The following is a 15210-nucleotide window of genomic DNA, read 5'->3' as shown; positions in this document are numbered from 1 at the left end:
TTGTGCCTATAACCAAAAGGAGATAAAATGTAAAAATAGGCATTTGCCTAATTTAGTGGATGACACATTCATGGTGAATTACTAGAAGGCTATTAAATTTGGAGTCATTTCTAGCCAACATTTCTAACCAGGGAGTTGATAAGTTGGAGGATAATCTTGCTGACCTTACTTTCACAATTATGTACCAAACGCCAAGGTCAATAAGTTGAATGTAGCGTGAGCTGACATGAGATGGGCGATTTTAAGATCTCTCCCTCTCCACACACAAAAGGTTTCCTTGATTGCAAATTCTGAAAATCTGAGATACTTCTACTATACTTTATCTTTGTGTGCACATCAATATATTTTGCTCTATATGTCACCAACACACAGAAACAGAGAAATCCATCTGAAAGGCTGACTTAGTACACAGTGGACTGACGATTCCAGTGTAAAACAATTTTATACAAATCATTTATTTCTTCCCAGTTTGAAGAGGTACTTGAATTGTTCTCTTAGTATTTTTCTATGTAAATCTTTGCTTATAAATTCCAGTGCGGTAAACATACCTGGGAGAATTTTGAAAGTCAGAAACTCCACATTTCAAAACCCTTCTTTCCCTTTGGAAAGGGCAAGACTATCTCATTTCATAGTCTATGTAATGTTAGACTTATTGTCTTATACAGTTCTTATAGGCATTGATGTTTGAAGGGGATAGGAGAGTGATATAACAGCTCTGAAGAATTATTATACTACCTGAGAAGCTGAAACCAGAGAAAGAAAGGTGGTAGGCAAGATATAGAATTCAGTTCCCAGGCATTTTAATATTAGGTAGCAAACTAGGGACTATTGGACCAGCACTATCAAATAGGGATATAATGTGAGCTACATGTGCAATTTTAAATTTTCTTTAATGAGAGCCACATTCTCAAGAAGGAAAAACAAATGAAATTTGATAATATTTACCTAATATATGCTAAGTATCATTTCACCATGTGATCAATGTAAAAATCAGTGACAGGATGGTCTGCATTATTTTTTCTGCACTGTCTTCAGAATTCGGTATGTATTTTACACACTCAGCACATCCCAATTCAGAATAACCGCGATTGTAAATGGTCCATAGCCACATATGGCTAGTGGCTACCACACTGGACAGTAGAGCAGTTCTGAACCGAACATATCTCGGTTTCGGACTTTTTTAAGCATCAGCTGGCAAACAGAGGGATTCCATAGGGGGTGCTCTAGTAGAGTAAAACTTAGGGCAAGTCGGTAGCATGGACTTTTCCACTCCAGTAAGCACTGGGACTTTCTGACTTCTTTCTTGAGTTTGGGGTTGATTAGTACACTTCTCAGTATGCAGCAGAAATAAACAGGGCTGCAGCATACTCTTGAACCACAGGAAAGCGCTGTGCACCGTTCCCCCAGAGAAAAGCACTTACCTCCAGTTTTTTAAAAAATTGTTTATTCCTTGCATGGATTATTACATTTATTTAAGTCACCCCAATAAGGATGACGGATATATCGTTTGCAAAAGTTGGTATGTATCTCGAAGTTTCTACCAACTTTTTTTTTTCTTTTAAGTTCCTTTCCCCCGGGCATGGTGTGGATACTTAATAAGGCCTAGAGCAAAGAATTCCAGGGTTGGTTTCCCGACCTCGCCAATTTTGCGGGGCGGAAGGCGCGGGTTCCCAGCTCTTGCCCACAGGCCCTGGCAAGCCTCACAGCTCCGGGCAGATGGAGTTTCCGGCCTCGCTCAGTGGTCGCCGGGTCATCCGCCTGCGCTTCTTTCTGCCTGAGGTCTGGGCCCCGGGGAAGAGCGCGCCGGTGGTGCGAGCATCCGGAGGGCAGCTCCGCGGTGGGCCCACACCCTCCTCGCGCGCCGCTCCCTGCGTCCCAGGCCGGGTGCCGTGTGGCCCGGCTGGCCGCCGCAGCTCTGAGGTTGGGCCCTCCCCCAGGGTGATTTCAGCGCTGAAGGTGGAAATACGGAAGTTTCCAGCCGCGGCTGACAGATGAGGCTCGCGTCCAGCGCGGCATGCGCTGCAGCGGCTCTGCGGAGCGCCGGGGCCCCGCTGTGCGCATCCCGCGACCCTAGAGGCCTACGACCCGCCGGCGCGCCATGGCCACGCTGCCGAGCGCAGAGCGCCGCGCCTTCGCGCTCAAGATCAACAGGTGAGACTCGCTGCCGCAGGGCGGCGGGCGATGGAGCGTGGCGCCCCGGCTGCTCCGAGGTGTGGGGGTGGGGTTGAGGACGACACCCGCGGGGTCCCTGGGAGTCAGCCGGCGGCGCCCCCGAGACCCGGTGGGGCCCGGAGCCCCCAGGCGGCTGCAGTGGGGCCGCTGAGCGCAGTGGCCCGAAAGCTGAGCTCAGTCCTCCTGGTAGTCCTCGGTCTCCAGCGTCTCTTCCCGGAGCCACCTCCCCAACCCCGCCTCGCCCGCGCCCTCCGGGTTGACAGGTGGCCGGGCAGGGTAGTGGGAAGGGCGCGGGGTTCGCAGTGCTGGCCCGCCGCCTCCCTTTGAGGCTGCCCTGAGAAGGGGCGAGAGAAATGGGTAAAATGAGGCGAGTTTTGCACAGGCAGCTGCTTCAAGACTTGGGTTATTCTGAGGAGGGCTCTTTCCCCTCTCGTTTTACTTTTCCAGAAAAAAAAGTTTGGCTCCTACCGACATCGCTATTTTTATTCTCTGGTCCAAAGGAGCCATGAAGTGGAAAAAGTGATTTTTAAAAAATTCTCCATTTAAATAAACAAGAAAGGAATGGCCTGTGGCTGACATTTTTACATTTCTAGCGCTCCAGTAAAGACGTAAGGACATAGATCTAACCCACCATCCAATTCATAATAAAAATTGCACAAACTAAATGTAAGCATATTTAGTGCTCAAAGTTCTCACCAGAGGTACTTTAACTGCAGTTTTTCCCCTTCCACTGAAAACTGCTGACAAGTGTTTAAAGACATTTTTGTCGTGCCCTGAAAAATCTAGACTGGTTAAAAGATAATATGAAATTCATCCTGAAGGGTCAACTTATTATTTTACGGCCCTCACCGGTCTAGGATTGGTCAGTCTTTGAGCCGAGCCTGTGAGAGGCTGGTTCCACAGTCCATTTTTGCGCTGCTAGACTTTGAAGAGGTTTGAACGACCAGGAATTAGAAGCTGGGAATAATAAGGCGGTAAGGACTTGCAGAGGGCTTGTTGAGCTTTATTGGGCTTTTATTTCCACCTGTTGTGTAGCTGTGAGCAAACCATTTCTTTTACCTTACTATTTCTTCATCTTTAAGCTAGTTTAATTAGTATTGTGTACTGTGTCTTAATGTTGTATTAAAGGTAGTCACAGGTCACGAAGTATATCAGGGATTTCCTTGTGGCCAGGTTTTCTCCATTAGGTTTTCATGCCTCTTGCCATGCAGGAGGGGCAATTCGTTTAGGGGCTGAGGGGGATCAAACTGAAGTTCCTGATGGATGTACCACTTGCTATGGCTGCTCCCGTTCTGGCTCTGTGAATTTAAGGTCAGGTGGTGTCACTCTGACAGAAAGGTTGCTGTCAGAGGGGTGGAGTTCCTGGAGAGCTGTAGGACCCGCGCTGATCTCTGCAGGCAGTCTCTAAAGTGGCAGAGGGGTTGGTGTCGTCCGAGGGTTAAGGGTAAAGGCTCTGGCTGGAATCAGATCTGCTTGCCAGCTGGCTCTGTTTCAGACTGGACATGCTATTAATATTTAACTTCTCTCCACTTTGAGTTTGTGTCTGTGGAATGGGGACACTCCTACTACCTACCTTGTGTGACTGTTGAGAGGATTAAGTGAAATAAATATATACAAAGTGCTTGTAGTGCCTGGCTCAGAATCAATGTTAAATAAATGTTGGCTGTCCTCATCCACATTACTATCAGTTTTATCATTGTCATCATCATCTCCATTGCCACCATCTTTAAGATCTTAAGAAAGAAAGTTAGAGGGATGGGATGGGGAGGGAGGTGGGAGGGGGGTTTAGGATGGGGAACACATGTAAATCCATGGCTGATTCATGTCAATGTATGGCAGAAACCACTACAATACTGTAAAGTAATTAGCCTCCAACTAATAAAAATAATTGGGAAAAAAATAAAAAAGAACAAAAAAAAAAAAAGAAAGAAAGAAAGTTAGGAAGGAAAGCTGAAGCTGGAGAACTTCCTGTGCAGAGATCCCTTTGGGCTAGGTGTGATGATGCCAGAGGCAGGGTGGAGTTGCCTTGGGGTGGATGTTTTCTCTCAAATGGCTCCCATCTCTGTGCTGAGAATGCCAGACATGCCTTGTGAAACAGCATGTGTGATGGATCTGTGCAAGAAGAGCCCCACTCAAATTAAATAAAATATCAGAGGCTCCCTAATACTCAGGCAAGAATAAGGATTGGATATTCCTGTTTGCGGGGGTTCAGCTTTTTCCCTTTGGAAGCATTTTGTAATTTGGGTAGAGAGTTATGCTAAGGAGCTTGGCAGAAATTAATGTTCGATGCTGTGGATTAATACAGCATACCTAGTATTATTAACATAATATTAAAATGTACCTCTTATTGTTCATTTACTATGTCCCATACACTGTGTTATGTGCTTAACGGATTGTATCATTATTATATTATATATTATATTATATCATTAGATTCTTATAAAAACCCTATGAGACTCACCTGAAGTCTTGTATAAAATAGGAAGATGAAGCTTGGAGATGTAGTTGCACAAGGCCATGTAATTTGTTCAAGGCCATGCAGACAGCAGAAGCAGAGCTAGCATTACAAAGTGCTCCAAAGTATTCTTAACTGGTCATGTGCCATTTTGAAATTTTAAGAATTTCCTTTAAAAGCAAACAAGGAATTGATTTTTAAAAAGACGTCATTTCAGTAGCAGCATAGCAAATTGTTCTGATCAGTGTTTAATATGTAAATAAACCAACAATGTGATGTTCTGCAATTTTGAAGTTGAAAAAGAAAATATTTTCTCTTGCATGCCTATGTACTATTTTTTAAAATAGATCAACTTACGAAAGTAAGGCAGTGTTGAAATATGGCCATCAGTACATTCAGCATGGGTTCATATTTTTTCACCTCTCTACCCCGAATGATAGAAACTGCCATTAAAAAATGTTTGTGGGGGTAAAATCAATGTTTCCTATCAAGGAAATATTCAAATCTGATATATTAAAATTTTTACTTGTAAAGAGCTTGTTCTGCCCACACCAGCCTCAAAAAAGAGTGAGCACACTACCTCACAGTAGGAAAGGAATAATCCCCACTGTTCCCAAATTCTGTAACTTCCTGCAAGCAGCATTGCTCAGTCTAGGGACAGGGCCAAAGCAAAGGAGGAACCTCGGAATGCCCGCTAGTGCCTGTTCCTCCGTGATTGCCCGGACTCTTTCTTTCATTTTTTTTTTTTCCAAAATTAATTAATATTTATTTTTGGCTGTGCTGGGTCTTCATTACTGCACAGACTTTTCTCTAGTTGTGGCAGCGAGCAGGGGCTACTCCTCAGCTGTGGTGCTCCAGCTTCTCATTGTGATGGCTTCTCTTGTTGTGTTGGAGCACGGGGCTCTAGGGCGCCTTGGCTTCAATAGCTGGGGCACACAGGCTCAGTAGTTGTGGCTCTCAGGCTCTAGACCCCGGGCTCAATAATTGTGGCGCATGGGCTTAATTGCTCCATGGCATATGGAATCTTCCTGGAACAGGGATCGAACTCCTGTCTCCTGCATTGGTGAGAGGATTCTTTACCACTGAGCCACCAGGGAAGCCCTCTCTCATATTCTTATGAAGCCTAGATTTCCATGTGTTAGAAATCATCATAGGCCATTTTTTGTTTTCTTTTGAGCACCAAGTATAATTGTATGATGTGATTGTGTGACTTATAACAGTCAAACATTTCTCTAGAACCCACAGTTTAGGGAGATACAAGAGTAAAGATCCACCACTGAATTTTTCTGAGCTTAGATTCAGTTTCTTATAAGTGTTAGATATTTGCCTTCATTTCAATTTAATTGTCCCTGACTTCCTGTGCACAAAGGAAAGACTAGATTTGAATTAGGCAGTTCATAATAATGTTTGCATTGGGGATTTCAGGCACTTCTGCATTCAGTGTCGTGATACAGTCCTTGTATGCGTGCCAAGTCTCATCAATTACCCTTTTTTTCTTAGTAGCATTTAGGGCTTTATGTATTATAAAAATTATTATTACTCTTCTGAAAATTCATTAAACAAAATCTTAGATTCTTTCAAACACAGAATAGATACAGAACTAGATCAAATATTAAAGTAAAGGACCTTGGGTAAAGAGAAAAGAAGTGCAGAATGCAGAAAAAACATTAATGATCCTTTGGACATTCAGTTGAAAAGGATAAATAATAATGGCTTATGCTTATATAATGGTTACTGTATGGCAGTCTCTACATGTCATAACTCATTCACCCCTGTGAGGTAAGAACAATTACTGTCTCCATTTTACAAATGGAGAAACTGGGTACAAAGGAGTAATGAAAACTGTTCGAAGTCACAAACAGCTAAGAGCAGAGCTGGGATTCAGATGCAGACAGCCTTGCTGCAGAATCCTCTCCTCTCAACCCCATCTGCCATGCTGTCATCTCAATTTTATTTTAAAATAATAATAAAACTAGTAATATTTATTGACTACTTTCTATGTGCCTATTATTGTCTGGACTTTGTATAATTTTATTTCATCATTATAGAAAAGGAACAATATGTGATGTATGATAAGCATCATTAGAGAGTGATTTTATGGAAGATAAAACCAAGCATCCAAAAAGACATATTGCTTTCAAGAACAATCCTAATAAAAGATAATTCTAACAATCCTAAAAAAAGATACAAATGAATTTATGTACGAAACAGACCCACAGACATGGAAAACAAATTTATGGTTATCAAAAGGGAAAGGGAGGAGGGCTAAATTAGGAGGTTGGGATTAACATATATATACTACTATATATAAAATAGATAACCAACAAGGACCTACCATATAGCGCAAGGAACTATACTCAATATTTTGTAATAACCTACAATGGAAAAGAATCTGAAAAAGAATATATATATATATATATATATATATAAAACCGAATCACTATGCTATACACCTGAAACTAATATGATATTGTAAATCAACTATACTTACATGAAAAAAGAACAATCTCAGTAACTTTTGGCATAAAGACCAGAACAAGAAGAAGATATTACATTGTTCCTGAGAAGTGTTTGCTGATTTTGTCCGTAAAAATGATGCAAGCATTAAAATACATGTATTCCTATGTCTAAATGCATGTTTGCAGTCGAATAGTGCTATTCTTTTACTAGTGATGGCATAGCAGGGTATGGATGCTTTCAGGAATTACTGCATTTGTCTGATGTGTTCTAGACTGAAGACCATGAGAAGAGGCTTCAGGCAATTACACTTAGAATTTTGGTCTTTCACATTCAGAATCGTTGTCGTTTTTTTTTTTTTTTTTTTTTTTTCAGAATCTTGGAAAAGCCCCACGTGAACTTTAGGTATCTAGTACCATTGAAAGAACCTTCTGCCAGGGTGAACTTTTCAATTAGATTTTTTTGAGCTCTGACAATTCACATGTATGTATAGAGCCAATGATTACTTCAGCATGGAAAAGAAAGTATAATTACATCATCTGGTTACCTAGGAAGAGAGGGAGAGCTCAGGGAACCAGGTGTCCCATTTCTACTTTCCACACAGAGCTAGAGATGGAATGAGATGATGTTAAAAACACCTCAACCTTCCCTCCTCCTAACAGGCCGGGATGTAACAATACGCAGAGTTCTTGCTGGAGAATGCTAAGATAAAACAGTGCTTAGTTGTTTTCAATGGTGAACACCAGGTGCTTATTCTTGTTTTGGTCAATAATAAGTGGCTAAAGCAACAGGAATGTAGATCCCTGTTTCCACAATTATTCAGTCTAATTTGCTACCAGTCAGTAGCTACAAAGGGTCTCTAGGCTCCAGGAAAATACAAGAGTTTATATACTGGTTATGTGTGGTTCCTGTGCTTCTAGAGTTTGCACTATAGTTTGCTATTTGGGGTACATAGAATAAAAACAGAATGATATCTCTGAAAATATATAGGAAGGCATCTTCACTGCAGGGTGCGGTGAAATCAAATAAATTGGTAAAGTTGGCCTAGGGTATAAGATCATTATATCATGTCCCACTGTGTTCATATCAAAGGCAGGATTAGAAAAGCAGAAATGGCAATGGTAGAACGAGTGTTTTATCTTTGTTCTATTCTTTAATCTGTGTTCATCATTAAAAGTAAGAAAGTACAACAAGCAAAAATTTATTTTAGTTACAGCTGTTAATATTTGGATGTGTCAATGCATCTTTCCATTTTTACAAAAATAAGATCATACTGCACATCCTGTTTTATGCTGTATTTTTAAATTTAAATATGAACAACTCTCCGTGTTCATCCATGTAGGGCTACATTATAATTTACATAGGCTGTGTAAAATTGTGTTGATGAGGTATGCAATGGTTTATTTAATTCTCTATGATTGGGTTTTAAGATGGTTTCCAAGTTTTTACAATAATGTACATAGCTTGATGAATAGCTTTATGCATACATATTTGTGTGTTAGTGCAAATACTTCCTTCAGATTTCTAGAAGTGGGATTCCTTGCTCAAAGGAAAGAAATATTTTTCAGACTTTTGATACACATGGCTGCGTTGTTTCCCAGTTCAATTGTACCTCTTTACACTCCTGCCACTTGCCCTACGAGTTCTCATTTCCTCACATTCACACCCCTGCCTGGTTTTATCATTCCTTTAAATCTTTGTTAGAAATCTTGACTCTTTCTCCTTAATATGTCTTACCTTTTCCTATTCAGTTTCTCTCCAAGATCCCTGTATGATCTCTGAAGTCATTCCTTAGGGATTAAAATAGTTGTGCATTTCTCCTTTTCCTTCGCCTTATGTATAACTATCGATGGCTTTAATCTCTGTCTTTCTCACTTCTGTGAGATATTCTTTTTGAACAGAAAATAGGTGGATTAATTATAAAGGTAGAGTGTTCTAGCAACTTAGTTCTTTCTTGCTTCTTTTTGAGACTCTAGCTGGCCACACTTTCATTTACTTTTACTTTGCTTGACAATCTAATTCAGTCTACCCATCCTTTACCTAAACTAGTGATCTTAAATGAAGTAACAAATAGAAAATCAAGATCTGTGTTCCTCACAAATATATTGGAATGGGTAACCTTTCCCTTCTCCAGGGGATCTTCCCAACCCAGGGATCGAATCCAGGTCTCCCGTAATTGCAGGCAGATTCTTTACCAGCTGATCCACAAGGGAAGCCCCTGACATAGCTCAATTGGATAATGTCCCTTGGATCACAGTATAGAGACGCGGGCTTCTTTCGTGCTTTGGGAGTTTCCTGTTTCTCTGGGATTGGATTTGGGGCTTACACAACATGTTAGTATCACTCTGCTCAGAAACCTCAGAAGGCTTCAGGAGTTCTCCTATCATTCTCATTATACAACAGATAATTTTAACTGTTCTTCCCTGTGAGAAGCCAAATGTAAAAATAGCAGAAGATTAGGCTAAACGGGAAGTAGATTGAGAAATGCAGAACTGTAAATAATCACCCCCGTCTTCTTCCTCCTATCTCTTGACTTTCTGATGCACAGATAAGTTAGTAGGCTTGTAAATCCTAGGTTGGTTAGTTTGACAGTTCATTCATTCATTTATTCACTCCAGCTATTGAGGGTCACTATGTTCCAAGCGCTATATTGGGCCCTGGTAATACAAAGGCAAGCAAGTCATAATATTGCTGGCAAAAGACAAAACATTAACTCACTATGGATCGGAAAAAGATGGAGCTGTCCCTTGCCTCCTAACCCTTCATCTGGGTGTTGTGCCTTCAAAGTGGTCCTCTTTAGGGATGTGCCACTTATTCTAATGATACTAGCATTCTCCAAAACATTTTTGAAAATCCTTTTAGGATTCTGCTCAGAGAATGGAGCATATTTATTTTAAAAAATAAACTCAGTGGTATAAAATCTTTTCCCTTTGACAGAGAATCTATTTTTTTCTTGTTTGAAATGTTTCAAAAATAAAGACAATATAGATGATAATATAGCAAGTACCTAAGGGCCCACTGACCAGAGTTAACAAACGTTAACATTTGGTTCTTTTTGTTTTAGATATTTTTAAACGAGAAACTAGAACATTACAGATAAATTTGAAGTCCTCTGTTATTCTATTCTCCAATTCTGTTCTCCCTTCTTCAGAGGCCAGGATTATCACCAAGTTGTACATTTAGTGTGTGCGTGTGTTGGTGTTTGTCGATAAACAATATAGTATGTGGTTTCTGGAATGAGCCACAATCATGAGCATTTAAGCAAGCCTGTTAAATTAAATAATATTCGACTGAGTTAAATGGAACCTTATTTTTAGATTCCTCTTCAAGCGGCTTTGAAAGCTATTGCGAAGAGGACTTCCAAAAGTGATTTCAGGAAAACAGCTCTATCTGAATAAATCACATGGCACTTTTTGTGTGAATTTATAAAGAACAATAGTTATTTAGATGTATACATTCTGGTAATGTTTTTCAATCACCTCTTACATTACAGTCACATTACTCATTTCCTGCAATGACCAGGAAATTTTTCAAAAACCTTTTTTTCCTCTATCAGATGAATGTACCTATGATTTGCATTTGACCTCAAATAAGCAATGGAGGTGACAACATATTTCTTTTTAATTACATGGTTTTAAAAGCACAGAATAAAGAAATCTTCTCATTGCCTGGACAGTTGGTTAGGGAAGGTATGAAGATTAGCAAGAAGGTATGGTATTTCCTCAAAAATGTTTATGGGGCTACTTGTGACTGAAAGTTGCTCAGTCGTCTCTGACTGTTTGTGACCCCATGGACGATACATGCAGTCCATGGAATTCTCCAGGCCAGAATACTGGAGTGGGTAGCCTTTCTCTTCTCTAGGGGATCTTCCCAACCCAGTTGGGCCTTGGTAAAATAGAATGGTTGGGCTGGATTCTCCCATTTGATCAGGGAGATGTAGCTTCTCTACGGTCCCATACCTCAACTTAGACCAACTGAGAATGTCCGTGGAGTAGAAAGGCTTTTCTCCAAGTCTCTGCTTTGCCTTGTGGTTTCACAGGGGCAGTTCTCAGGACGGAGCAGACTCCTTCTGGGAGGGCACTGTTTCTGTTCTCTACGGTCAGTTCTGTGCTGTGTACTCTGAACACTCAGCAGAAGTTGGAGTCTCACCAAGAAGTTACCACCCTGAGGCCCTGGTTGTCAGGGAGGCAAATTAGAGTTGCCCAAGGAGTGCTAGTCCTCATGCAATAATGTACACCAGAATGACCATCCTCTTTCCCTCATGCTAGGAGAACAGCCTCAGGTTCAAAGTCCACTAAAAGTGCACTTTATCCTGCTACTTAACATATATGTTGTTTCAAGGCAATGCTGGCCATCTGTTCTCTTCCTGTTGACCTTCTGTCTGGTTTGCTTTACCTACTGGTATTTCTTTTTTTTTTTTTTTTTTTGGTATTTCACTCTTTGATACCTGTTCTCATAGCATCCCTTTAGAAGGGGTCTTCAACTTGCCTATTTTTTTTTTTCAACTTGCCTATTTTTTAAAATTAATTTTTACTGGAGTATAGTTGATTTACAATGTTGTTAGTTTCTGCTGTACAACAGAAGAATCAGTTATACACATACATATATCCACTCTTGTTTAGATTATTTTCCCATACAATATTGAGTATTCTCATATACTCTCATAAACAGAGTATTGAGTAGAGCTCCCTGTGTTATACAGTCAGTTATTAGTAGTATTTTATATATAATAGTGTGTTTATGATTCCAGTTTGCTTGTATCTTATTGCGTACCCAGTAATTTCATTCGGTTCATATGAACTTTTTGTTAGGCATTATGAGAGACAAATCCCCTCAAACCCCCAACCCGACAAGTTTTTGCCTTCATAATTCAGCTGGAATGAGCAGTTTAACATAAGTGAAAACTGGAGATGGAGCTTGATTGTGTGGCCAGGTAAGGGTTAAGGGCAGGAATGGAATGTTGACAAAACTCAGAAAGGAAGGAAGGAGTAGCAGTCCTTGAGGGTTAGGAGGTAAGAGGTTAGCCAGGCCCTGAAGGACAGGGAAAGGACTGACAGCTGAAACTGGTAGAGTGAGAAGAAGGGGTGAGAGGGGCTCCATGAGAGGGAAGAGGAGGCAGCCACAGTCATTCTGATGGGAGGTGATGTCTGGGATTAGGCTGGGGGAATGAGCATGGAAAGAAAGGGGTCTGTGTCTATAGATAATTCAAGGGCGATCAGCTGGACTGGACAAACAACTAAATATTCATTTGCTCATTTCATGAATATTGATTGTACTTGACACTATAACTGGCAGGTGTGTGTTCTAAGAGGTGAGGATAGAGTAGTGAATAAGCTGACAAGGTTCTTGTCTGAAAGAAGTCATTTTACAATGGGAAGATAATAAACAAATAAACCAAGAAATATCAGATAAAACAGGTGCTATGCAGAGAATGTAAAAGGGCCATGTCCGGTGTATGGGTACCTTAGAATGGTCAAGGAAGGCATCCCTGAGGAGATGACCTGCTGGCCTGGACTAGGCAGGGGAGTTAGCAAATGCCACACTCAGGGCAAAAGTAGGGCTGATGTGTTGGGAGAAAAGAGATCCAGTGTGCATGGATAAGTGAGTGGTGGGTGGGGGCGGAGGGGAGAAATGAAGAGAAAAGTAGGCAGAAACAAAATCGTAAAAAGCCCTTAGGAGCCAAGGAAGATGTTTAAATGTTATTCCAAGTGCGATGAGAGGATTTTGGGAACAGAGGCACGTTGTGATTGACCTCTGTGTTTAGAAGGTCACTTTGGCTCCCCATGGAGAAGTGGAGAGCAGGTAGGAGGTAGTACAGGGCCCGGGGAAAGGGGATGGTGGCAGGACTGGGGAGCTGAAAATAGAGGGAGAGAAGCCGTAAGCTCTGGGATGTATTTTGGAGATTGAATTGATGTATTAGATGTGGCATGAAGGACAGTGAGAGAAAAAAAATGAATCAAGGTGTCCCTGAGGGGCATTATGTGTGGATATTGATGCCTGTAACAGGTAAAAAGACTGGATGAGGAACAAGCTTTCAGGCTGAATCATGAGTTTAGTTGGGGACATACCAAGTCTAAGATTGATATTACAAATTCAACTGAAATTACCTACTAGGTAGTTTTATTCAGGAATCTGAGGTTCAGGGAAAAGGTCAACGCCGGATATTTAAATTTGCAAGTCATTGCCATGTAGATGCTATTTTAAAGTAATGGGGGTGGTGGTTGTGAGGAAGAAGACATTAGAGTTATCTTGATAAATTTTTTGATAGTCACAAAGCTAAATGTGTAATGTGATACCATTTTTATGGTAAAATGTGTATATCTCCCTACAGAGATTAAACAGATTGATACATGTGATAGGGATATGAACAGGACATGTGCTAACTTGTGATAAGTGTTGAATACCTGGGTGTTAGGATTATTAATGATTTTTGTTTCCTTGTATGTGACGTGTGTGTGTGTGTGTGTGTGTATGTATGTATTTTACAAGTTTTCTTCAAAGAGTGTTTTTGTAATTGGGAAAGGTAAATTTTATAAAAGAGGTAACAACACCAAGATTTATATGTTAGGAAAATTGGATACAGATGATGCCAATGAGAAATTATGAAAATTAGAAATTTCAGTTAGTGTTAGGAGGATGACTTTGTACTTCTCTTGTAGAGTTTTTGTTTAACAGGCTATAGTAGATTTCAATGTATTTACTCTCTCTCGCTGTCAAAGGATTTTCCTTTCTACCTTATAGAATTTGATGTGGTCACTTTGAGATGAGCTTTCAGAGGTGGCCAGCCCTTTGTTATAACATCTCTTCCTATTCTGTACAACCAGCAATGATCTAGACAGAGGCTGATCTCTCAGGTTGTGTCCTGGTAGGTATAGGTGTGTGTGTGCTCAGTCATGTCCAACTTTTTGCTCCTCCAGGGTCTATATCCCTCCAAGCTCCTCTGTCCATGCAGTATTCCAGGCCATAATACTGGAGTGGGTTGCCATTTCCTACTCCAGGGGATCTTCCTGACCCAGGGCTTGAACCCAGGTCTCTTAAGTTTCCTTCATTGGCAGGCGGATTCTTTACCATGTCCTGGAGTAGAAACAGCAGAGCCACAGTGGCTCTCTGAAAGTCCTTGTTTTTATAAGCCTCTAAGAGATTTGGATTATTTGTTATCACAGCAAAACCAAACCTACCCTAACTAATACAGATGAGCATAAGATATAGAAAATTTCTAACGAGTGACTTTAAGATTGAAGCTTAAGGCTTGAATGATAGGTCAGGATGGAAACTATTGTTTAGAAAGTCATCAGTGAGGTGAGGATGAGAATGGAGAATGGACACATTTTCTAGGTAGGAAAGTAGAGTGGGAAGAGGAATCACTGCAAGTTAGTGTAAGGGAAGAGCTGCACAGAGAGGAGGAAGGATTTGGCCAAGATGTGGCAGTCTGGGTTGGTATTAGAAAAGGGAGCTAATGAGGCAGTTAAACAGGTCAGATGCCAAATTAGGAGGACAAAGAAAGCCATCAAATTTGCCATGACGGTGGTCAGTGTGAACCTCTGAGACAGCAGTTTTAGTGTAGTTGTGGGGAAGGAAGTCAAACTTCACAGGTTAGGGAGGGAGTCAATGCAGAGGAAATGGAGGAAGCTGGTGGAGACCACTCCTTCCAAAAGTTTGGATCAGGCAGGGGAGAAGTGGGGCAGCAGTAACACTCAGAAATATTGCACACTGTGCTAACAGAGGACTCTTTGATCTTAGGGGGAAAGCACATGTTTTTCCACCCCATAAAATAAGTTTTATATGTGGATAAAGATACTTATCCAATACTGTCTAATATATCATAAACTTTGCTTGACACTAACAGCAGTTAAAATAGTCTACTTAGATATTTTCTTCCTGGGAGCTTTGTAAACTCACTGTCATTGATATGTATTATCTTTGCTGCTGCTGCTGCTAAGTTGCTTCAGTCATGTCTGACTCTATGCGACCCCATAGACGGCGGCCCACCAGGCTCCTCTGTCCCTGGGGTTCTCCAGGCAAGAATATTGGAGTGGGTTACCATTTCCTTCTCCAACACATGAAGGTGAAAAGTGAAAGTGAAGCCGCTCAGTCATGTCCGACTCCTAGTGACCCCATGGACTGCA

The 15210-nt window shown here is 41.1% G+C and overlaps 1 protein-coding gene across 4 annotated transcripts in view; it reads left to right on the top strand.

The window, feature by feature from the left end:
• The first annotated feature begins 1997 nt into the window (after positions 1 to 1997).
• Positions 1998 to 15210, top strand: part of DOCK8 (dedicator of cytokinesis 8) — a 223141-nt gene continuing 209928 nt past the window's right edge. Inside the window, exon 1 of one of the 4 annotated variants that reach the window (XR_009691133.1) lies at positions 1998 to 2151. Coding sequence is in view for 1 of the 4 variants with exons in the window: in XM_061132657.1 (XP_060988640.1) it covers positions 2099 to 2151 (53 nt within the window). In the remaining 3 variants the exon portion in view is untranslated. Of the gene's footprint in view, positions 2152 to 3131; positions 3147 to 15210 lie in introns of those variants that run through there. The other 3 variants (XM_061132657.1, XM_061132660.1, XM_061132659.1) reach the window with 3 other exon arrangements.

Source organism: Dama dama, chromosome 29 (genome assembly GCF_033118175.1).
Source record: "Dama dama isolate Ldn47 chromosome 29, ASM3311817v1, whole genome shotgun sequence".
Classification (NCBI taxonomy): Eukaryota; Metazoa; Chordata; class Mammalia; order Artiodactyla; family Cervidae; genus Dama; species Dama dama.
The sequence above is the reverse complement of the archived record's forward strand: the minus strand, read 5'-3'. Positions and strand labels throughout refer to the sequence as shown.